The 24863-nt window shown below is 42.1% G+C and overlaps 1 protein-coding gene across 9 annotated transcripts in view; it reads right to left on the reverse strand.

Annotated features, from left to right (window-relative positions):
- Positions 1 to 24863, reverse strand: part of AUTS2 (activator of transcription and developmental regulator AUTS2) — a 504556-nt gene that overhangs the window by 173033 nt on the left and 306660 nt on the right. For all 9 annotated transcript variants that reach the window (XM_060756936.2, XM_060756935.2, XM_060756940.2 and 6 more), the window contains one exon: positions 6921 to 6950. In XM_060756936.2, coding sequence (XP_060612919.2) covers positions 6921 to 6950 — 30 coding nt within the window. The remainder of the gene's footprint in view (positions 1 to 6920; positions 6951 to 24863) is intronic.

The raw sequence follows: 24863 nt of genomic DNA on the forward strand, positions 1-24863 counted from the left end.
CAGTGCTCCTACATCCGAAATGAGCTTTAAACCATTTTTTAAATCAACCAAACCTATTATTTATGTTGGATAAGCGAGATTCTACTGTACAGAACAATGATTGCATGATAGGGAATACCTGTCTAAACAGTACTATATGCGCAGAGGACTAGGGAATATTGTTGATCATAAGTTGAACATGAGACAGCAGTGTAATGCTGCGATGAAGATCATAAATGCTATTTTAGCTGGTATCATATATTTGAGAGGAGAAAGTTAGGTGGGGAAGCTTTATATGTGTGTGTGTGTGTATGTATGTATCTTTCGAATTTTTCTTTGTACTTCCTCCTGTTTTCGTGACAGCTTAGGCTAATACCATAGGACAGCCCTGCACTGCAGGGGTAAGATGACAAGGAAAGGAGAAGAAAGAGCAGAGCCTCTTTTGGCTACTGACATTGAGTACCCTTGGTTTGGCACTTTGGGCCTGGGAGGTATCTGTCACGACGCCTGACTGGAACACAACGCAGGACTTGGGGAACTTGCTGGGGAAGCTAGTAAAATTTTAATGCACTCTGTAGTGCGGTCATGTCATATTCACTCATGGCAAATAATCCCTGATGCCTGCAGAGGTAAAATGGAGCTGTAGCTCGCTCGCCTCCTAACCCAAGCTGACAGCAATGATGTACGACTACCATTAGCGGAAAATATCACTTCAACTAACCCATGATCCAGCTCCGCTAAGGGTCATATTATCCATGAGGAACAAATTACATTCCCAGAGTAAATACAAAATTTCAACATCAAATGGGCACCAAAAAGGAGCGAGGGAAGTGGGGGGAGCTACCTATGGCAACAAGTTGCCGAGTCACAAAAAGACAAAAGGGATCATATCAGACCCCTGCATGGGCATTTGGGAATGTGAAACTCACATCTTCCCAAATCCTCATCCCTCAATACCGACTGCCAACTCTTTTTGATGCAAGTGTGCATTTGATTCCAAGCTGCAAAAATGTGAATCAAAATAAATACTGCACAACAGTTTGAACCTCAGTCTTGCAGACAATTGCAAGTGTAGGCCATTTCAATTAATATGTCAGTGAAATAGTCAAGATTTGAGGACCAAAGAGCACAAAAAGCCTCCAACTTTTTGGTAGAGTGTATGGTGGCATGGAGGACATCTCTAATTCATTTGATAGTATTTCAGATAGGATGAGGAAAGTCAAATTCTGGAAGGCTCTAGTTGTTGTTGTATGCCTTCAAGTCAACTCTACGGCTGACTTGAAGGCACACAAGTGGTTTTAAGGCAAGACTTGCTCAGAGTTGGTTTGCCTTTTTCTTCGATTGAGGCCGAAGGAGTGTCATGCGCTCAAGCCCTCCTGGTAAACTTCTATGTCCTAGAAGGAATTGAAACCCAGGTCTCCAGAACCATAGTCCATAGGTTTCTATGTCCAAGAGGGAATTCAGGTCCTGGTCTCCAGAACTATAGTCCATAGGTTTCTATGTCTGAGAGGGAATTCCAACCCTAGTCTCCAAAACCATAGTACATAGGTTTCTATGTCCTAGAAGGAATTCAAGCCCTGGTCTCCAGAATTATAGTCCATAGGGTCCTACGTCCAAGATGGAATTTAAGACCTGGTCTCCAGAACCATAGTTCTTAGGTTTCTATCCCCAAGAGGGAATTCAAGCGCTGCTTTCCTAAACCATAGTTCATAGCTTTCTATGTCCTAGAAGGAATTAGAATCTTGGTCTCCAGGACCATACTCCATACGTTTCTATGTCCAAGAGGGAATTCAAACCCTAATCTCCAAAACCATACTCCATGGGTTTCTATGTCCAAAGGGGAATTCAAACCCTAGTCTCCAAAACCCTAGTCTATGCGTATCTATGTCCTCGAAGGAATTCAAACCCTAGTCTCCAAAACTATACTCCATGGGTTTCTATGTCCAAGGGGGAATTCAAACCCTAGTCTCCAAAACCATAGTCTATAAGTATCTATGTCCTTGAAGGAATTCAAACCCTACTCTCGAAAACCATACTCCATGGGTTTCTATGTCCAAGAGGAAATTTGAGCTCTGGTCTTCAGGATTATAGTCCATAGGTTTCTATGTCCTAGAAGGAATTAAAATTTTGATCTCCAGAATGATACTCCATATGATTCTGGAGATCAATATCTCCAGAAACATATGCTGCCCGTTTCTGGTTTCTAATCCAAGAGGGAATTCAAGCTCTGGTCTCCAGAACCATACTCCATAGATTTCTATTTCCTAGAGGGAATTCAAGCCCTGGTCCTTCAGAACTATAGTCAATAGGTTTCTATGTCCAAAAAGGAATTCAAGTCCTAATCTCCAAAACCACAATCCATAACTTTCTATGTCCTAGAAGGAATTAAAACCTTGATCTCCAGAACCATACTCCATATGGTTCTGAAGATCCATATCTCCAGAACCATATGCTGCCTATTTCTGGTTTCTATGCCCAAGAGGGAATTTAAGCCCTGGTCTCTGGAACCATACTCCATAGGTGTCTATGTCCAAGAGGGAATTCAAACCCTAATCTCTAGAGTCATAGCCTAAAGCTTAGACCACACTGGCTCTCTTTATACCGATACATAGAATTATAGAATCATAGAGTTGGAAGAGACCTCATGGACCATCCAGTCCAACCCCCACCAAGAAGTAGGAATATTGCATTCAAATCACCCTGATAGACATGTTTCTATACTAATAATGCTAACCTATTTATGCTAATATTTACCATAATTCATAGCCTTATTATTATTTTTATTACATTTATTATTTTACTCTATGATGATTATTATTACATTTACATTACTTCACTCTATTATTATTACTACATTTATTATTTGACTCTTTTATTATTATTATTACAATATGTATATATAGAGAGAGGGGGGGGGAGGGGGGGAGAGATAGAGGTGGAGCAATGGATTAAACCCTTGTGCTGGCAGGACTGAAGACTGACAGATCGCAGGTTCGAATCCGGGGAGAGTGCAGATGAGCTCCCTCTGTCAGCTCCAGCTTTCCATGTGGGGACATGAGAGAAGCCTCCCACAAGGATGGTAAAATATCAAAACATCTGGGCATCCCCTGGACAACGTCCTTGCAGACGACCAATTATCTCACACCAGAAGCGACTTGCAGTTTCTCAAGTCACTCGGGACACGAAAAAATAAAATAGCCTTTGCTTCTATTTTTAAAACCCCTTACATGTAGATACAGAGGATACAATCTGCTGGGCATGCTCAAACCAGAGATCCATCAAATTGTGATTTGGACTATCTTGCTATCCCCCAACATGATGCCTCCAGATACTACTGGTTGAAAAATCCCATCATTCCTGGAAATTGTACTCCAGCACATGGTGTTTCCTCACACCTGATCTAAAGTGAAGGACCCACAAAATGGTTTACCACCACATTTTGGAGAGGATTCCCTTTTTCCCTCCCTATATGTTACAAAATACCCTCGGTTTCCTTTAATACGTGGTGAAGACCAATCCCAGAGATCGCTGCGTGTCGGAATGAAAGGAAATTCTAAACTTGTCAGTTAAACAAAGGAGTAACACGCAACCTCTCTTTATAGCGTGTGCTTTACCTGTCAAGCAACAGACCATTATCACGTCATGCCAGAGCGCTCTTTTCTCCAGGTCACTTTGTTTAAAATGACATGGATAATGCGTATGGCAGTGAGCTGACAGTTTCGACCGTCCTTCATAGATTCAGAAAAAAGGAAAAAAAGAAAAGACAAATGCCTCTTCTTATCTGCGGTCTACGCCTTGGTCTATCATCTAAGCCAGGCAGAACATGATTTCTCCCGGGAGCACTTTTTTCATTTCCTGATTTAAAAGAAATCAAATAAGTACCATTTGTCTTCATCTGAATATGCTTGACCCATTCAAATAATGATGATGGGTCTCTTTTTTCTTTTTTTCAGAATGGGCGACATCTGCTGAATTCACAATGAATGCACAAGGCTCTCCAATCTCTGGTGAGGGCTACCAAGGAAGGCGGTGGGAAATATCTATACACCCATTTCTACATTAATTCTTCTGCAAACACCTCATTTCAAAGGGAATATAATAATAATAATAATAATAATAATAATAATAACAACAACAACAACAACAACAACAACAGAAACATAGAACGAATTTGCAAACACTAATAAAAAACCAACAGGAGAAAGAAATTGAGAGCAGACATTTTGAAAGCACCCTGCTGTCTTCCAGTGAAAACATAACAGGCGTTAGGAAAAATTAGTTTGGCTCACATTGCAATATCAACCAGAATAATCCATAGTGCTTGGAAAGAACTAACTAAAATTTGTGGCGAAATCGATACATCTATTTGGACACATAATAAAAGTGAAATATATATATGTGTGTGTATGTGGCAGAGGTGTCCACTTACACAATATCGCCTATGCTATCAATTAATTAAAATTTGTGTGCCAGCTGTGCCTGTACCTTAGAAGTCTGACTTGGCCACGGTGGTCCACGTTCTGATTACATCCCGTATAGACTACTGCAATGCTCTCTATGTGGGGTTACCTTTGAAGACTGTCCGGAAGCTTCAAATGGTCCAACGGTCAGCAGCCAGGTTACTAACAGGAGCAGCGTTCAGGGAGCATACAACTCCTCTGTTGCGCCAGCTCCACTGGCTGCCAGTTTGCTACCGGGCACAATTCAAAGTACTGGCATTAGCCTATAAAGCCCTAAACGGTTCTGGCCCAGCTTACCTGTCTGAACGCATCTCCTCCTATGAACCAGCTAAGGTGTTAAGATCATCTGGGGAGGCCCTGCTCTCGATCCCACCTGCGTCACAAGTACGTTTGGCGGGGACGAGAGACAGGGCCTTCTCAGGAGTGGCCTCTCGGCTATGGAACGCCCTTCCTACAGATATTAGATCGGTCCCCTCCCTGTTGAAATTTTGGAGGAAAGTGAAGACCTGGTTGTTCGAGCAGGCATTTGAATAGGCAGTGTAACGAACATAGGAATATGGAACAAATGGACGATGAGACTGGATCTTGATTTTACCTATGAGATGCTATGAGATGTTTTATTGATTTATATTGACTGTTTCCTATGCTACTGTCTTTAATTGTTTTTAACTGTTTTATGATTTTTTGAGCATTGAGTTTTGCTATTGTTAACTGCTCTGAGTTGCCCCAGGGCTGAGAAGAGCGGTATACAAATATAGTAAATAAATAAATAAATAAATATGCAAAAAGACCACTGTCTCCATAATACCATTAAGGTGAGGAAGTTTTGACTACAGGTTGGCTTCACAGGGCCTTGAAGCCCAAGGAATACAGGAGGCTCCTCAAACGAAGAGGATCCAAAGTGAACTTTTGGAGAGAGGTATTTGTCATTACATAGTCAATCATAAACAGTTATTGATCAGCAAATGAACAGCATAGTGCATAAAAATATGCAATACAATATTTATTACGGTCCACAGATCCATCAGTAAAATTTTCCTGAATTCTCTAATGTCAGGAAAAGTCCACTGCACAAGATACATCTAAATGGTTTCAAGTAATACCCCTATCAGAGGTTAATTGTTTTCTCAGCCTTGTTGCCATTGTGAGGAATTTTGCCACTATGAGAGTCATTCGGTAGTACTTGCCCTCTAAAAGATATCTAGCAATCTTCTGCAAGGGATGGCAGGTCATGTGGGATAGGACTGGATATAAAAGTTGGCTATGTTTCATTGTGTAGCAGCAGTACTGCAATAAAAGGTACTCTATTGTTTCTATTTCCTTTCCTTCACAGGGGCATAGTCTTTGGGAGAAAGAAATTCCAGCTCTGAGGGAAATACGTTTAATCTCGCCTTTGTAAAGAGTCTGCGATATCTAGTCACTATAAGACTTTTTAGGCATATCTTAAATGTCTCCCTGTATGGTAAATTTTGGATTCTGGGGGAGCTTGGTGAACTTGAATGATCTCAAAGCTCTCCCAGAGAAATGTCCTGCAACCTTTGCTTCAGGTGTTTTTGCATCATTTTGAGTCCCAAATGGAGCAGAAGGGGTGCGGATAGTCCAATTGTGGCTGCTTTTCTTTCAGTCTTCCATGCCCAAAGGGGTTTGATGTAGTAAACCTGTTCCCAGTTTGAATACCATAGTTTTTAACTAGATTTTGAGAGTCCAACCCCTAGTACTCAGTAGGCATTCACTGTTTCTAGAAGCAGGGCCGCATTAGGTACGCAAGAAGGCACATTTAGAAGATCTCTTATAAACCTTGCTTGCACGCTATCTCAATTAACAGTCAAGTTTTCACACCATATGTCTGCATCGAAGAGGAGTTTAGAGGCTGTTTTGGCATTAGATTTTTAGTGAGGAGGGGACATATTGTCCTCTTTTGATCATAAAAATATGAAGATCATATAACCTTCCATTTCAAGACACAGTTTCTGTCATTTTAAAAAATTATACCAACAAAGAAGTTATTGTACATATGCTGTTGACTCGTATGGTGTGTACGCTGTTGACTGACCTGAAAGGTTTCTCGCTTATTATATTTTTTTTATTCAGTTGTCGTACAACAAATATTTCTTTTCCATGAAGATGGCAGGTAAGCACATAATACAGTGCATTTCATATTGCCCTTAGGAAGTCATTGGCCAGTCTGTGACCACCAGTTTGAAAAGAAGTATCACAAAGACTGCCATTCATTTGGTGTGTAACCAAGATACAGCCCAAAAGTAAGATGTTGACATTTAAATAAGTGTCAAAGCAGAAAAACACAATATGTCAAGGAAAAAAGAGTTTCCAGATATTTCTTTCAGTGACCAAAATTCAATACATTTCAAAGTATTACTGAGGAGCACAGTGTTTCAAACATCACATTCATTGTTCCGTCCTAAAGAAATGTGACCAAAGATGGCCAAAACATGGGAGAAGGCAATAGAAGTCAATCCTTACCTTTTCTTCTTGATCGCTGTCACTGTCACACTGTAATAGAAACAAAAGGACTGTATTTAAAAAATAGAATGTATAAATTGCTCTATACCAATGTTACTCATCCTTCCTATTGCTGTGACCTCTTAATACAGTTCCTCATGTTGTGGTGACCCCCAACCATAACATTATTTTCATTGCTACTTCCATAACTGTAATTTTGCTACTGTTATGAATCGTCATGTAAATATCTGACATGCAGGATGTATTTTCATTCACTGCACCAAATTTGGCACAAACACCCGATATGACCAAATTTGAATACTGGTGAGGTTGGAGGGATTGATTTTGTCATTTGGGAGTTGTAGTTGCTGGGATTTATAGTTCACCTACAATCAAATAGCATTCTCAACTCCACCCACGATGGAATTGAACCAAAATTGGCACACAGAACTCCCATGACTAACAGAAAGTACTGGAAGGCTTTGGAGGGCATTGACCTTGAGTTTGGGAGTTGTAGTTCACCTATATCCAAAGAGCACTGTGGTCTCAAACAATGATGGACTGGGCCAAACTTGGCACGAATACTCAACATGCCCAAATGTTAACAATGGTGGAGTTTGGGGAAAATAGATCTTGACATTTGGGAGTTGTAGTTGCTGGGATTGATAATTCACCTACAATCAAAGAGCATTCTGAACCCCACCAATGAAAGAATTGGGCCAAACTTCCCACAAAGACCCCCCACAACCAACAGAAAATTCTGTCTTTTGTGAATGTCTCTGGCAACCCCTCTGACACCACCTCATGATCCCCCTCCTGAGGTCCCGACCTACAGGTTAAGAAATGCTGCCCTATATGTACAAGTCTAGAAATTTTGCTCAAAAAACAAGTACTAAAAAAGACAGAGAACTGACTTCTCCTTGTGTCAATTTAAATACCTTTACCTTCACTTTTCCAAAAAAGAAAATAAAAAGGAATTGCCCTGTTCTTTTGACCAAGAACCACTTTGACCAAGAACCACTTTGACCAGGGACCACTCTCCAACATTATTACACAAAGGGTAAATAATCGGTTTTTGGTCAACTTTGGATTTGGTTTGGTTATTTGGGGTGCTGATGCAGAAAATAGCACTGGATTGGCCACATCGGCTCTAGTTTCTGATACAGAACATATGCCATCCAGTAATCACCATCTGCTCGCCCACAGAAAACCATATTCAATAAGCCTCAGCACTATAAGAGGGTTTCACCAGACCAGTCACTCTCATTGCAACTGTGAGGTAATGGTGAGGCCACAGATCATATTTTAGTTCTTGCGGACCACTGGTGGTCCACAAACCATAGGTTAGGAACCACTACCGTACAGGAATATACAATCACTTCACTCCTAAAAGATGCCTATCTAACTTTTGTGCTTCAAAAAGGGAGAATCCATTACCCCCCCCCCCCAAGTTATTTATTCCACTGTCAAACAGCCCTTGCAGTCAATATGTTTAGGTGGAATCTCTTTGCTTCTAATTGGAATCCATTGGTTAGTGTCCTCATCTCTTAAACAGCTTGCTCCATCTTCTACAGGACATCCCTTCTGATATTTCAAAATGGCTGTAATGTTACTCCTTAATCTTCTCTTTTCAAAGCAGAACATACTCAACTCCCTAAGTCATTCCCCAGTCTTCTCCAAGCTGAACATACTCAACTCCCTAAGCCATTCCTCAGTCTTCTTTTCTCCTAGCTGAACATACAGTACTCAACTCCCTAAGCCATTCCGCAGTCTTCTCTTCTCCAAGCTGAGCATACTCAACTCCCTAAGTCATTCCTCAGTCTTCTTTTCTCCAAGCTGAACATACTCAATTCCATAAGTGATTCCTCAAGTCTTCTCTCCTCCAAGCTGAACATACTCAACTCCCGAAGTCATTCCTCATGAGGCTTGGTGTCCAGACCTTTGATCATCATGGTTGCCTTTTTACGGACAGCCTCATGTTTGTCAACACTTTCAGTCATTATCTCAGTTCTTCATCACAATTTCCCTTCTCTTGTGGTATCAATTCTCTGCTTGCCTCTAACTGCAGTCCCCAAGCTGTAAACCCTTCTTACACTGCTTGAAACCACAAGAAAAGAACCCAGCAGAAGAGTATCAGAAGACAGTTCCTCCCTCCTTCAGCTCAACAAACCACAACAAACAAGCTCAGAATTTGTAAAGAAGCTTATAAAGAACAACTATGAAGATACATAGGTGGATGATCTGATTTAGTATCAGATCAGACCATCCACCTATGTAGCTTCGTATTATTTATAACTGTTTTCTCTAACATGGAACCCTTCAGAAGTTTTATGCAACAAATCCCATCTACCCAAGCATCAAAAGAATTGAATTCCTAAACTACTGAAAGGTACCTGCCTTGAAAGATTGGGGCATTCTCAGCCATCCAAGAGATATCACGACATAAGTGTTTTACTGTGTTTTACCTTGTGTTTTACTGCTTGGTTCATGGTCCTTCACATAATGTTTTATGCTGATCACATCGAGTTAATGTATCCTTCTCCTGCAATGTAATAGCTTGTAGATTACTAGAATGTTTACGCATTGAATCAGATAGATTTCCTTGGGGGGGAAGAGTGTGTTTTTCTCCTACCATGAGCCCCATACCATAACTCATTAGATTCCACTGAGAAGCTGATCACCACCATCTGAATGTTCAAATACAATGTTTGCCTGCACTGCAGTGAGCAAGCAGCATGGCATTCCCCAGAAACCATCACTCCCATTGTGCCGTCGCGCCTGGGGCTATTATTCTCAACAAAGGAGAGATGGACGTGTCTTCTTTCCCCCAGGGGAGTGCTTCTTGCCCTCCTTTAGGAAACTGGAACTCCCAAGAACCCAAAACGATGTAAATAACTCAAAACAAGTTTTATTTGTCACAAAGTCATTTCTTCAATGCAATAAACTGGAAACTCTAGGGGGGGGGGGTGAAGGAAAACACACTGTATAGTCTCTCTTAGTCCTGGGTCCAAGGGTTTAGAAGCTGAGAAGCCTCACCAGGTTTCCTCTTCCTCAATGGCTGGCAATGCCGGAGCAAAATCACAGCCCCAGTTCAAATGGCCTATTTTGAAGATGCAGGATCTTCCTCTGATGCCAAAAGAACTGGCTTGAAGGCGCCTGGGTCTCCTCAGTAGTCGTCCAGGATGATCTGGACATACAGCATGAGTCCCAGGGGTAAAACCTCAGAATTGGTGCTATGAGGTAACTTCACAGGGTCCTATAAAAATGAAGTCTGTTACTCACGTCCATGTTGCAGAAACTCTCTTGGTAGAATGAAAAGAAAGAGGAAGTTCTCCCCTCTTGCAGGAAGAGGTGGAGCCAAACAGTGCTGATTGACAGCTACAAGTAACCAATGCATACAAATATACAAAAACATGGCAAAAGGGGCAGGATTAAACATGATACAACAGTTTACATCTTACAATTAACAGTTTTATATATAGGTGGCGCCACTCGCGCCGTCACACTCCCGGCCTAGATTTTCGGACTTTCGAAAATCTAAACAAAAATGAAGTTAAACACCTTTAACTTTTATAACTCTAAGACTGTAGGTCTTGAGAAAACAACACAACCATATCGCTAATAGGCCTGTCAAATAAGGAAACCCTTTCATTTGAAACGACCTTAACTTGGGCCTTGCGCACTCTATTGTCAGAGCTAGGATATACTTTAGACACAATACCCTTAGCCCATTGGTGTCTAGGAGCATCCTTTTGCTGAATCTTTCAAATTTGGCTGGATTTAAACCTTGTCCTGGTGAGTCTTGGCCATCGATGGTAGATTTGCAAGACTGAATTTCTGGCAACACAGTGTCTTTGGGCACTGCGATGCTTTCTGGAAAGGAAGGATTTTGAAGACATTTGGGACCGGTGATCCAAGATGACTTAGACAACTTTGAGGCTGATGTTCCTCGAGTCGCTACATCTGCCGGATTTTCTGAAGTGGATATGTAATGCCACTGATTGTAGTTGGAACTCTTCAGGATGGTGTTGATCCTGTTTGAAACATAAACTTTATATCTGTTGGTGGTGTTTTGTAGGTAACCTAACACAACCATGCTGTCTGTGTGAAAGAATACCCTTTGAAACAATTGTCCAGTTTCTTCTCTGATGGTTTGACTCAACTGAGTGGCTAAGACAGCGGCACAGAGTTCTAATCTGGGTACTGTAGAGTCCATGGGTGCTATTTTAGCCTTTGACATCACAAATCCTGAAGAGCAGGTACTGATGCCTCTTTGTCTGGCATATGCGACTGCAGCGATGGCCTTGGTGGATGCATCGCAGAATATGTGCAGTTCCATGATCTCTGAAGGTGAGGAACTGTTTGCTATGTACTGTCTTGGCAGTTGTATGTTTTCTAAGCCTTGTGCTTGGCAAGTCCAATTTTTCCATTGTGACATGAGATCTTGGGGAAGCTCTTGGTCCCAGGTGAGCTTGCGCTGAATTGCTTGTTTGAAAAGCAATTTGGCTGCGATGACCACTGGAGACACTATACCCAATGGATCGTAAATGCCATTGATGGCAGACAACATAAGTCTTTTGGAGGTGACTCTGCCCAATTTGGGGGCTCTTAAAGTAAAACAGTCTGTAGTTACGTTCCATAACAAACCTAGACTGGTTTGAGTGTTCAAGTCTTGAAACAACTTTGATGCATCCTTTTCCACCAAGTCTTCTGGTGGGAAGGCCTGAAGTATCTCTGGACTATTTGAATTTATCTTGTGAAGACGGATGTTGGCCTTGCTCAGCATTTCTTGAATTTCTTTAACTGTCTTTGAAGCTTGTTGCGCAGAATCAAAGGACGTAAGAAGATCATCGACGTAAAAGTTCTGGTTGACAATCACTGATGTTGATTGGCTAAACAAATGGCCAAATTTGTCTGCAGTCTTTTTTAAACAATAATTGGCAACTGCCGGAGACGGAGTGTTACCAAACACGTGAACCCTCATCTGGTATTCGGTCACGTCAGAGAGGGATTCAGTATCTCTAAACCATAAAAACTTCAAGAACTTTCGATGTTCTGGGCAAACTAAAAATGCATAAAACATTTTGTGTATGTCGGCTATTACTGCATACTTCTTTTTTCTGAACCTTAAAAGAACTCCAAGCAGGCTGTTAAGCAAGTCGGGGCCTTTAAGAAGAACATGGTTTAAAGCTTTGCCTTGACATTCAGCACTAGCATCAAAAACAATGCGGACTTTGTCGGGTTTCTGAGGATGTGTCACTTTGTGGTACGGCAGGAACCACTGCTCTTCTCCCTCCGCACATGCACTGGCTGGCTCAGCGTAGTTACTGCTGAAGAGGTCTTCCACAAACTGGGTGATCTGGGTTTTCACCTTGGGATCCTTTAACATCCTTCTTTTTAAGGACAGAAGACGATGAAGGGCAACATCTCTGTTGTTGGGTAGAGACGGTCTTTCTGGCTTGAAAGGTAGAGGCGCAATCCAATTACCTTGAGGGTCTTGAGTGACTTGGTTGTTCATCATCTCAAGGAACTTCTGTTCATCTTTAGAGAAGGCTGTTTGCTCATCTCTCTCTGTGACTTCGAAGATGGAAGAGTAATCAGGCATTACTCCCTGGCAACAAACTGAAATGTGGCTGGCACATCCTTGCATTAGTGAAGGCCTTTTTGTGACAGGCTGGAACATCTTGTTCAGGCAGACCGGACCTAACACCGTCCATCCTAAAGGCAACTGCTGGGCTATGGGGGCTCCCTTAGGACCTTCAATCTGGTTGCTAACACGGAACAGCATGGGACAGTCTGCGCCGATAAGCATGACGATGTCTGTTTCCAAGTCTAAAGCTGGAATTAGATCTTGGATGCCTTTGAGATGAGGATGGGCTTGTACCACCTCCTTTGTGGCTATTTGTTCTTTGTTTCTGGGGATCAGGCTGCATTCTATGAGGTCAGGAAGTTCATAACTGGCCTTTTGTCCAAAAGGCGAAATTTTGAACTTTGTCGCAACTCTGCCATACATTTTATTCTTTCCTGAACAAGTGGATATGGTGTACTCCACTGTCTTGCTGTGAAGGTCGAACATGTCAAAGAACTCTGGGGTTGCAAGAGAAGCATCACTTTGGGCGTCCAAGGCGACGTAGACCTTTTTTCTGTTCCACGGCTGCTTGTCTGGATACACCTCTGCCAGGCAGATTGGGTGGCAAATCCTGGGCTTGTTGCTATTTTGGCATAGCTTGGTGCAGGCAACAGCAGGAGCCTTGAGAGCTACCTGAGGTTCTGCGGGCCTTTGATCATCTTTAGTTTCTTCTTTGACAGAAGACTTTGATTTTGCTTTGAATTGAGTAGAGTCGAAGTTGTGCATTGCAGAGCAATGCTTGATGCTATTACAGTGTTGACATTTCACCTTCTCCTTGCAGTCTTTGGAGAAGTGAATAGTGGAGCCGCAACATCTATAGCACACCTTGGCCTTTTGGACTATTTGGAGCCGTTCTTTGTAGGGCTTCTTCGCGAACTCTCTACATTCAGCTAGGCTGTGTGGCCGTTGATGAATGGGACAGGTGATGCTGTTGTTGCTGACTGGTTGAGCAGAAGCTGGAGAAGTAGTGTCCGTCATCTTGACACTCAAATTCCTTTTAAGTTCTTTGCCCTGCACTTTGTCTTCTTTGGAGGTCTTTTCAGGCTTTAGGCCTTGGTACAAAGCAGGAAGACCTGTCTGAGGGTCATTCCTCTCACGAGCTGCTTTGGTAACGAAATCCACTAAAAAGTTGAAGGGCGGGTATATATTTGCATTTGCCTCCTTGTATTTGAACACCTCTTTCCCCCAAGCTTCTCGAAGGGGAAAGGGGAGTTTGCAGAGAATGGGACTTTGCGACGTGTGCTGGTCCAGACATGCCAATCCTGGCAGCTCTGGATTTCCTTTGGCTGAAGCTAGCTCTAACAAAAGATCACTGAAGTCCCAAAGCTGTTTACAATCTTTCATCTTTAGCGACGGGAATCTGTTGAGTCGATCCATGAGAGATGCCTCTATTTCGGTGCTCGCACCATAGCGCTGGTCCAAACGAGACCACGCTGTGGACAATGCTCTTTGGGGGTCTGCCACATGAGCAGCATAAAGTCTCTTTATTTGCTCGGCTGAGCTGGGTCCAAGCCACGCCATAAGAAGGGACAATTCTTCGTCAGCTTCTAGCTTGAAATCTCGGATGGCCCTCTTGAAGGTAATTTTCCACAGAAGGTAGTCTTCTGGCCGGTCAGTGAATTTCTGGACCCCTTTGTCTCTGATGTCTCTTCTTGGATTCCGCAGGAGGGATCCCAATTGCGAATCCGGTGTGTAGGGGTACATCTGAGGAGTCTGCTGTGGTGTGACAAAGTCAATGATCTTTGGTTGAACACGTCTCGTCACGATGGTAGGAGATGCTGGGTTCAGAAGATTGCTGGCAGGCAGCACCTCTGAAGCTTTCGCCCTGCTAGGGACAGTTGGCTTGGCATGTAGGGATGGATGTGGTGGTTCACTCCCGGCCATGCCCTGCCAATCTGAGGGGATGACTGGATTGAGTCCGATGGACACTGGATCCTGTAGAAAGATGTCATTCTTTGGTTCCCACGCGGACAGGTGGTATTTTTGAGGCTTAATTGCAGGGATGAACTCTGACAGAGACGATGGCACCCTCCCGGCCATACTTTGCCACACTTTGGGGGAATAGGCTGGCTTTGAAGCCGCGAACACTGGAACAGGTGAACTATCTTCCAGATGGTCAAAAGAAACATGACCCTGCACTACAGGTGGTTCCAGATGCAGGTGTGCTGAGACCTTTGCTATGGGCTCTTGTGATGGCAGGAGGCTAAGGTTTTCTTGTGTTAGCTCCTGTGATAGAGCTTTGGCTAAAACGTTGGCCCTGGCTATCTTTTGTGCTGTGTCTCTTTTTGCTTGGAGCAGATCTAGGTCCCGTTGTAGCGTATCCTGCTTGGCCTTTGCCACTGCAAACTCTATTTCTCTCTGCAGTTCCTGCTGGGCTTTGGCCTGTTGAAGGAGGAGCTCCTCCTCGTCAAAGGCCAGGCCTTGCTTAGCCATCTCCGCAGACGCCTCTGCTTCCAAGACCTCTCTCCTTATTTCCAAACGAATAGCCTCTCTGCTATAGTAGGCTGCTTTGGAAGATGTGCTAACTAATGAATTTGTGGAGGAACTGCTGTGCCTAGATGAATGCTTGGATTTAATGCTGGCAGCCTTAGAGGAACGCTTAAGCAGACTGGATCTAAGGCTTACACATGGGGAGCCTTGAACCCTTTCCTCTGCACCTTTGGATAAGGAACTAGGCTCTGGTTCAAATAGAACCGCGCTGTAGCGCCTCCTTTCTTCCTGTAGGGTAAAAGAAATTTCTTTAGCTCTATCCAAAGACTCTGGGGTATTAATTTTGTTCAGTACATAAATTATTTCCTCTGCAATAGCACTTCCATCATGGAAGGCCTTCAAAAATTCTTGTTTAAGAACTTCTTCTTCCTTTGGGCAAAGAGAAGCCTTAATTGACTCATATAAGGTGGGTAAGTTTCGCCAAGCCCTTTTAAACCTTTGTGTAAGTTGGCTTTCCTGCTGCAAAAAACCGAACATGGCCTTCTCTGTGGGATGCCTTTCTCTGACAGGGTGGGGGGATTTGACTCTAACTTGTGGGACCTCAAAGTTTTGACTTGCCATAATGCAAAATTCAAAGGAAACTTAACCCACACTTTAAACAGTACAAATGCAATACAATTTAAGCATACAATGAAAAAAAGCACACAAAAAGGCAATGCAATTCTTGAAAAGACAATTACAATAGTTGCTTTCTTTAAAAGGTAAACCTTGCTTTGTTTAGCCTATTGAAAGCTCTCAGGAACTGTTGCTGGGCAGACTTCAAGTGAAGGCTGGCTCCTCCCACCCCTCAACCGTGGAGGGCTGAAGGCTGGCTCTGCAAAAAAGGCGGGAAGTGCAGAAGGCTGGAGACTTTGCAAAGGCTTGCTTGCTTCTGGCTGGATGTTGCAATTACTGTAGAAGCCTTGCTTCTGGAAAAGGGCGGGAATCTTTAGAAGAAACAGTAGCTTGCAGAAGATGGCTGGAAAAAACCCTGCAAAAGTATCAATCCTGCAGAGAGCTGGAGGCTGTGCAGAAACAACAGTAGCTTTGCAGGTTTGTTTGCTGCAGCTGCAAAGGCAGGTTGTTACAATTTACCCACTTCTGCAGAAGCTTGCAAGGAGCTGGTGGAAACTCTGCAAAAGTATCAATTTTGCACAGAGCTGCTGGCTGGTGCAAAAGCTGGTTGCTTTGCAATTGCTGTGACTTGCTTGAGAAGCAAAAAAGGCGGGAACCCCAGGGAAATGTATCCACTTTGCAAAGCTGGGCTTCCCCTCTGAAGGCAAAGGCAGGCTTCCTTTTGATTCTATTTTTTCTTTAGAAAACTATAAGCTTGGCAAAAATAAGACCCTTTGGCTCCTTCTTTTCCCTTTTTGCACTTCTGGAAAAGAAGGCTTCTCATAGCACTGTGCCGTCGCGCCTGGGGCTATTATTCTCAACAAAGGAGAGATGGACGTGTCTTCTTTCCCCCAGGGGAGTGCTTCTTGCCCTCCTTTAGGAAACTGGAACTCCCAAGAACCCAAAACGATGTAAATAACTCAAAACAAGTTTTATTTGTCACAAAGTCATTTCTTCAATGCAATAAACTGGAAACTCTAGGGGGGGGGGTGAAGGAAAACACACTGTATAGTCTCTCTTAGTCCTGGGTCCAAGGGTTTAGAAGCTGAGAAGCCTCACCAGGTTTCCTCTTCCTCAATGGCTGGCAATGCCGGAGCAAAATCACAGCCCCAGTTCAAATGGCCTATTTTGAAGATGCAGGATCTTCCTCTGATGCCAAAAGAACTGGCTTGAAGGCGCCTGGGTCTCCTCAGTAGTCGTCCAGGATGATCTGGACATACAGCATGAGTCCCAGGGGTAAAACCTCAGAATTGGTGCTATGAGGTAACTTCACAGGGTCCTATAAAAATGAAGTCTGTTACTCACGTCCATGTTGCAGAAACTCTCTTGGTAGAATGAAAAGAAAGAGGAAGTTCTCCCCTCTTGCAGGAAGAGGTGGAGCCAAACAGTGCTGATTGACAGCTACAAGTAACCAATGCATACAAATATACAAAAACATGGCAAAAGGGGCAGGATTAAACATGATACAACAGTTTACATCTTACAATTAACAGTTTTATATATAGGTGGCGCCACTCGCGCCGTCACACCCATCACCAATGTATTATTTCTTCTGCCTCTTCTGACAGTCCAGTTCTAATTTCAAGGTCCACTTAATTCTTCCATCAAATCATCACTGAAATACCCAGGATCTCCAGAGCCAAGCATATGGCAAAAGGCTGAGACCAATTGGTGTCCATTATGGAATCAATACAGGTGCCAATTGATTAAAAAAAGGGCAAAATAGAGAGATAGAACCCAATCTTGCCCACAGACTGATAGCTTTGGCAAGCATCGGGATTGCCAGGGAAAGTCCAACCAAGCCACAGCATATATGCCTTGGTGAGAAACCAGGGCCCATTTGCAGCATTCAATCCCACCAGCGATCTGAGGATTTGGGAGATCTCTCAGTACCGATGGGCCAACTTGGCAGAGGCGAACAACAGTCGAGCCCACCCGCCAGCTCATAAATTATGCAGAAGCAATAAACACGCTTGGCAAACAGCGCCAAACATTCGTTCTGTTTTGGCTTCCTGCAAAAATGCCATGGACCCAGAAGGCACAGCTAGGCAACTCCAAAAACAGTTGACGAGAGAAGCCCACAGCTGTAAAGAACCCTTCTGCTCTGAGACTGCGAGGAGGTATGTGCAGAGTTACATGGTGGTATGAGTCTCTTTTAAGACAGGATATAAATAAACAGAGGAGGAGGAGGAGGAGGAGGAGGAGGAGGAGGAGGAGGAGGAGGAGGAGGAAAAAGGAGATGGACAAGATGGAGATGGAGAAAAAGGAGAAGGAGATGATGAAGAAGAATTAGAAGAAAAAGGATAAGGAGAAGAAGTTGTTGTTGTTACTGGTGGTATAGAGCCGTGTTTCTCAACCTTCCTAATGCTGCGACCCCTTACTATAGTTCCTCATGTTTTGCTGACCCCAACCATAAAATTAGTTCTGTTGCTACTTCATAACTGTAATTGTGCTACTGTTTTGAATCGTCATGTAAATATCTGATATGCAGGATGTATTTTCATTCACTGGACCAAATTTGGCACACATATTCAATATGCCCAAAATTGAATACTGGTGGGGTTGGGGGGATAGATTTTGTCATTTGGGGGTTGTAGTTGCTGGGATTTATAGTTCACCTACAATCAAAGAGCATTATCAACTCCATCAATGATGGGTTTGAACCAAATTTGGCACACTGAACTCCCCATAACTAACAGGAAATACCAGAAGGGTTTGGTGGGCACCTTGAGTTTTGGAGTTGTAGCTCACCTATATCCAGAGAGCACTGTGGACTCAAACAATGATGGATCTGGACCAAACTTGGCATGAGTACTCAATATGCCCAGATGTGAACACTGTTGAGTTTGTGGAAAATAGACCTTGACATTTGGGAGTTATAATTGCTAGGATTTATAGTTCACCTACAATCAAAGAGCACTCTGAACCCAGCCCACAATGAATCTGCACAAAGCTTGGCACACTACTCACTGGTTGGGGGGGGGGGCTGTTTTAGAATTCTGGGAGTTGTAGTTCACCAAAAAGGAAAAGAAAGACATGCAGAGAGATCTTCAGCTTTCTCTGCTAAAGGGGTTCCTAAGACCATCAGAAATATGGTCCTGGGGACGCCTCTGAAAATGTGCCATCTACACGTTTCATGAAGTTTCTGGCACACAAACCAAGTTTTTGCCTTCTACTCAAGTGTCACCTTTTTTGTAGGAACCAACCAACAGGGAGCAAAAATCTAAAACCTGGGAACAAACCTAAATAAAATATCTCATGATTTCCAATTGCGTGGACATAACAGACATTCAAAAATGCAGATATTCGGATAAAAACCACAATATTCTTGCACCTGGAAATCTCGGTTTTTTTGCCTTTTGTAGCGATTGTTTCTGCATTTACAGGGAATGGCATCTGGCCACCCTCCTATTTGTTGTGGTAACTCCTATTATGCAGGTACTGTCTGGACGGGCCCTGAGAGGCGACATGATGTATCATGTATCAATATGAAAGTCATGGGAAAGTGGGAGCAGGCTGGTTTTCCGCTGCCCTGGAGACTAGGACGTGGAACAATGGCTTCAAGTTACAGGAACATTAGGAAGAACTTCCTGACTGTGAGAGCTGTTCAACAGTGGAACTCTCTGCCAGGAGTGTGGTGGAGGCTCCTTCTTTGGAGGCGTTGAAACAGAGGCTGGATGGCCATCTGTCAGGGGTGCTTTGAATGCGATTTTCCTGCTTCTTGGCAGAATGGGGTTGGACTGGATGGCCCATGAGGTCTTTTCCAACTCTAGGATTCTAGGATTCTATGATTCTATTCAAGGAATCTGCTTCCATAGAGATGGGATGATGGCTATGGCTTTGATCGCTTTAAGAAGGAACCCTTAAAATACAGGATGATGAATCTGTCAATGGCTGTTAGACATACAAATAGGCAGTATTACCACCACCCAGAGGAAAGGCCACTGCTTTACTAAAAAGGACATTCAACATACACACACATTTAGAAATAATTACTACAATTCAACTAGAAATGAATGCTATAAATACAGTATTTCACCACTGAAGGGAAGACCAAGAGCAAATGACCTTTTGCAATCCAAACCGCATTCTATAGCAATGTACCGTATATACTCAAGTATAAGCCGACCAGATTATATGCTGAGGCACCTAATTTTATCACCAAAACCTGGGAAAACGTATTGACTCGAATATAAACCAAGGGTGGGAAATGGAGCAGCTATGGGTGAATTTCAAAATAAAAATAGGTACCAATAAAATTACATCAGTTGAGGTATCCATAGGTTCAATGTTTTTTGAATATTTATATCAAATTGTAATTTCAGATAACACTGTCCAACTCTGATTAAACCATTATTCTAACTGTCTGATGTCAATGAGCTTATGTATCCATCCAATAATAATAAAGAGAGTAAAATAGTAAATGTTACAAAAATAATCATAATGGAGTAGAATAATGGAAATGTAATAATAATAGCAATAATAGAGTAAAATAATAAATGTAATAATAACAATAATAAAGTAAAATAATACAGTACATGTAATAAAATAGAGTAAAATAACAAATATAATAATAATAGAGTAAAACAATAAATAAAATAATAACAAAATATTGTAAATGTAATAACAATAATAATAGAGTAAAATAATACATTTAATAATAATAATAATAATAATAATAGTAATAATAATAATAATAATAATAATAATAGAGCCAGAGTGAAGAGAGAGGCCAGAAGACAGTTCCACCTTGTCTCCTGTGCTATGCTAATAATATAATGTAATATAATGTAATATAATATAATATATTGTATAGATATATAATATTGATATTATAATGTAATACAATATAATACTAATACTAATAATATGATATTATAATTATATATTTTATATTACATGTAATATTACTAATAATATTACAATATAATGGTATAGTACAATACAGTAATATATAATACTGATATTGTACTATGCTCATAATATAATATATTGTACGTATGCATATAAATATATATATCTATAGAGAGAGAGAGAAAGAGAGAGAGAGAGATCTGAGTCCCCTTCAGAGTGAGAAGGGTGGCATATAAATGTCATAAATAAATAAATAAATAATGTAATAATAATAATAATAAATAGAGTAAAATAATAAATGTAATAATAATAATAATAATAATAATAATAATAATAAACTTTATTTATACCCCACCACCATCTCCCCAGAGGGGACTCGAGTGGCTTACATGAGGCCAAGCCCAGTGATACATTACAGCGAAATAAATACAGAATGGCAAAAATAACATCACGATAAAATAAGCAAAACATGCAAATAAAACAAAACAGTGCAAAATAACAAAGTGAGAAATCAAACACAGTGGGTGAGCCCAAATGTACAACATAAAATGATAAAACTCTGGATGAGATAACAATGAGAAAGATATATTTGTAAGGGAGGAATAAAATAAAATGATAATAAATAGAGTAAAATAATAAATGTAATAATAATAATAATAATAATAATCTTTATTTATATCCTGCCACCATCTCCTCGGAGGGGACTTGGATCGGCTTACATGAGGCCAAGCCTGGTGATTCATTACAGCAAAATAAATACAGAACGGCAAAAATAACATCACAATAAAATAAGTAAAACATACAAATAAAATAAAACAGTGCAAAATAACAAAGTGAAAAAAGAAACACAGTGGGCAGGACCAAATGCATGGCATAAAATGATAAAACTCTGGATGAGATAACAATGAGAAAGATAGATTTGTAAGGGAGGAATAAAATAAAATAATAATAAATGTAGTAATAATAATAATAATAATAATAATAATAATAATAATAAAGTAAAATGATAAATTAGGAGCCCCCGGTGGCGCAGTGGTTTAAAGCACTGAGCTGCTGAGCTTGTTGATCGAAAGGTCGCAGGTTCGATTCCGGGGAGCGGAGTGAGCTTCCGCTGTCAGCCCTAGCTTCTGCCAACCTAGCAGTTCGAAAACATGCAAATGTGAGTAGATCAATAGGTACCGCTCCGGCGGGAAGGTAACAGCGCTCCATGCAGTCATGCTGGCCACATGACCTTGGAGGTGTCTACGGACAATGCTGGCTCTTCGGCTTAGAAATGGAGATGAGCACCACACCCCAGAGTCAGACATGACTGGACTTAATGTCAGGGGACTACCTTTACCTTTACCTAAAATGATAAATAACTTTGACTTGAGTATAAGCCGAGGGAGGCTTTTCCAGGCTTTTCAAAGAGCTGAAAAACGCGGCTTATACTCGAGTATATACGGTAGATCCAGCCCCTAGTCCCAATAACAGCAAAAACAGATAAAGGGCCAGGTTCCAATACAAGGGCTTATTCCTCCTAAATCAGGTCTATTAAAGGACACAGATTAACACGAAGTAAAGCCAAACAGGCCATGCCAAGGTGATGTCGAGAGAAAGAAAGAAAAAGGCAGATCCTACAGTGGGTTAAAATAATATGTGACGCCTGGATGTCTCTCTCTTTCACCCCAACCATGTTGTGATCCATAAAAAATCACGCTGAACATTTGCCTCTTTCTTCTCCGCCTGCGAAGCCAATTGCTCTGATTGCACCGATATGAGATTGCTGGGATGGCTTGCCCTTGCTTGCAAAGCAAATGGAACATGCTAATAGAACTTATCACTTTACCCAATGCAGAAGTGCCATAGCTCATTACTTTAAGATAAAGGGATATCATTGCGGACAGGAAGCAGGATTGACTTTTGGAGGCCCGACTTGATGATGATTTAATCAACTGCTCTCTTTCACTTCTCATCTCTGCGCCTGTCGGCTTCCCAGGTGCCGTTAAATGAGACACTCAGAAAGGGAGAGCAGGGAGAGAAATTGCTGTCATTACTTCTCAAGAAAGGAAGTATGCAAATGCTCGACAGACAGATTGCGTTCATAATGGGCCCCGTGAAATACAAGGAGCGGGCTGACAGGTGAGGACAAGTTATTTGTTCATCCTTAAAGGAAAGCAACTGAACTGGGGAAACTGGGAAACTGGGAAGGGGCCCTCCATGACGATGCTACAACATGCTAGGAATGACTCTGGTGTGGAATTAATCCTGCGTTTTAATCCAAACTTCAAAATACTGAAACAATTTTTGGACATAGGGTTTAGTACGTTAGGATTCTGAGGACTTTATCACACGAGGCTTCAAAATGGATTCTAACACTGCAAATCCATCTTCCATAGCATGTTATAAATAAAGTTGTTGTTCTTGTTGTTGTTGTTATGTCTGGTCGTTCTACAATTGATGGAGGCTCTTTCTTTGGAGGTTTTTAAACAGAGGCTGGATGGCCATCTGTCGGGAGTGCTTTGAATGCAATTTTCCTGCTTCTTGGCAGGGAGCTGGACTGGATGGCCCATGAGGTCTCTTCCAGCTCTATGATTCTATGATTCTATAACTCCTCCCAACCTGTATATTGCTCCTTAAAGGTAAAGGTAAAGGTTTCCGACTCTGGGGAGTGGTGCTCATCTCCATTTCTAAGCCAAAGAGCAGGCGCTGTCCGCAGGCACCTCCAAGGTCATGTGGCCGGCATAACTGCATGGAGTGCCGTTACCTTCCCACAGAAGTGGTACCTAATGATCTACTCATATTTATATGTTTTTGAAATGCTAGGTTGGCAGAAGCTGGGGCTAACAATGGGAACTCACCCTGTGCTGTGGATTCCATCCACTGACCTTCTGGTCAGCAAGTTATGCAGATTAGCAGTTTTACCCACTGCGCCACCACGACCCCATATATTTATTTATTTATTATTTATTTATTTATAAGTTTTATATACCGGTCTTCTCACCTCCGAGGAGGGACTCAGGCCAGTTGGACACAAGACACCTAACAACCCAATGTACGGCCTTCACTCAAAAAAATGATTTTGTCATTTGGGAGTTTTAGTTGCTGGGATTTATAGTTCGCCTACAATCAGAGAGCATTCTGAAACCCACCAACAATGGAATTGAACCAAACTTGGCACACAGTTCTCCCATGACCAACAGAAAATACTGGAAGGGTTTGGTGGGCAGTGTCCTTTGGTTTTGGAGTTGTAGTTCACCTACATCCAGAGATCGCTGTGGACTCAAACAATGATGGGTCAGGACCAAACTCGACATGAAGACTCAATATGCCCAAATGTGAACACTGGTGGAGTTTGGGGAAAATAGATTCTTGACATTTGGGAGTTGTAGTTGCTGGGATTTATAGTTCACCTACAATCACAGAACATTCTGAATCCCACCAACGATAGAATTGGGCCAAACCTCCCCACAGAACCCCCATGTGGGCCACAGCAACGCAAGGCAGGGAACGGCTAGTATGTATGTGTGTGTGTGTGTGTGTGTGTGTGTGTATACACATACACACACACACACACAAGTTTCACTCATCCAACGTTCTGTATTATCCAACGCAGTCTGCATCCCACCCAGAATAATGTCCAGGGTGGGAGAAAGAAAGAACCCTTTTTCGGTGCTAAATTCGTAAATACAGTAATTACTACATAACATTACTGTGTATTGAACTGCTTTTCCGTTGATTTGTTGTAAAACATGATGTTCTGGCACTTAATTTGTAAAATCATAACATAATTTGACATTTAATAGGCTTTTCCTTAATCCCTCCTTATTACAGTTTCGCTTATCCAACTTTCTGCCGGCCCGTTTATGTTGAATAAGCGAGACTCTACTATACAGCAGTGTCTTGCTTATCAGACATAAACAGGCTGGCTGAATGTCAGATAAATGAAAAAGTTGGATAGTATGGAGTCTACTACTGTTACCCATTCAATGCGGTGGTAGACACCAAGATAACTAAGAACAGGGACTCAAAGAGATGAAGCAAGGCAACACCTCAGGGCTAGAGTGGCCCAGGAGGAAGTGCCCGGATGTGGAAGAAGAGGGTGGACATCACAGAGGAAAGGAGGGAGAACGCTTCCGCTTCTGGTCCTGCCTCTTTCCCCACTTTCCTCCTGCCTCCTCCTCCTCTTTGTTTTGCCTTTTTCACTTATTGAGAATGCAGAGAGAGTTGAGGAGCACTCCTTTCACTGAAGGGGAAATGCTGGAGGAAAGAGGGGTATTGGATAAGAGCGTCAGATAAGAAGGAATGTTGGATAAGCGAAAGTCGGATCAGCGAGACTCTACTGTACTGTAAATAAAATTTTAAAAATCTAGCATTTTTCAAACTCTGGTGGATTCTGGGGCAGAACATTGGTCTTG

The sequence above is a fragment of the Anolis sagrei genome, chromosome 11, assembly GCF_037176765.1.
Source record: "Anolis sagrei isolate rAnoSag1 chromosome 11, rAnoSag1.mat, whole genome shotgun sequence".
Classification (NCBI taxonomy): domain Eukaryota; kingdom Metazoa; phylum Chordata; class Lepidosauria; order Squamata; family Dactyloidae; genus Anolis; species Anolis sagrei.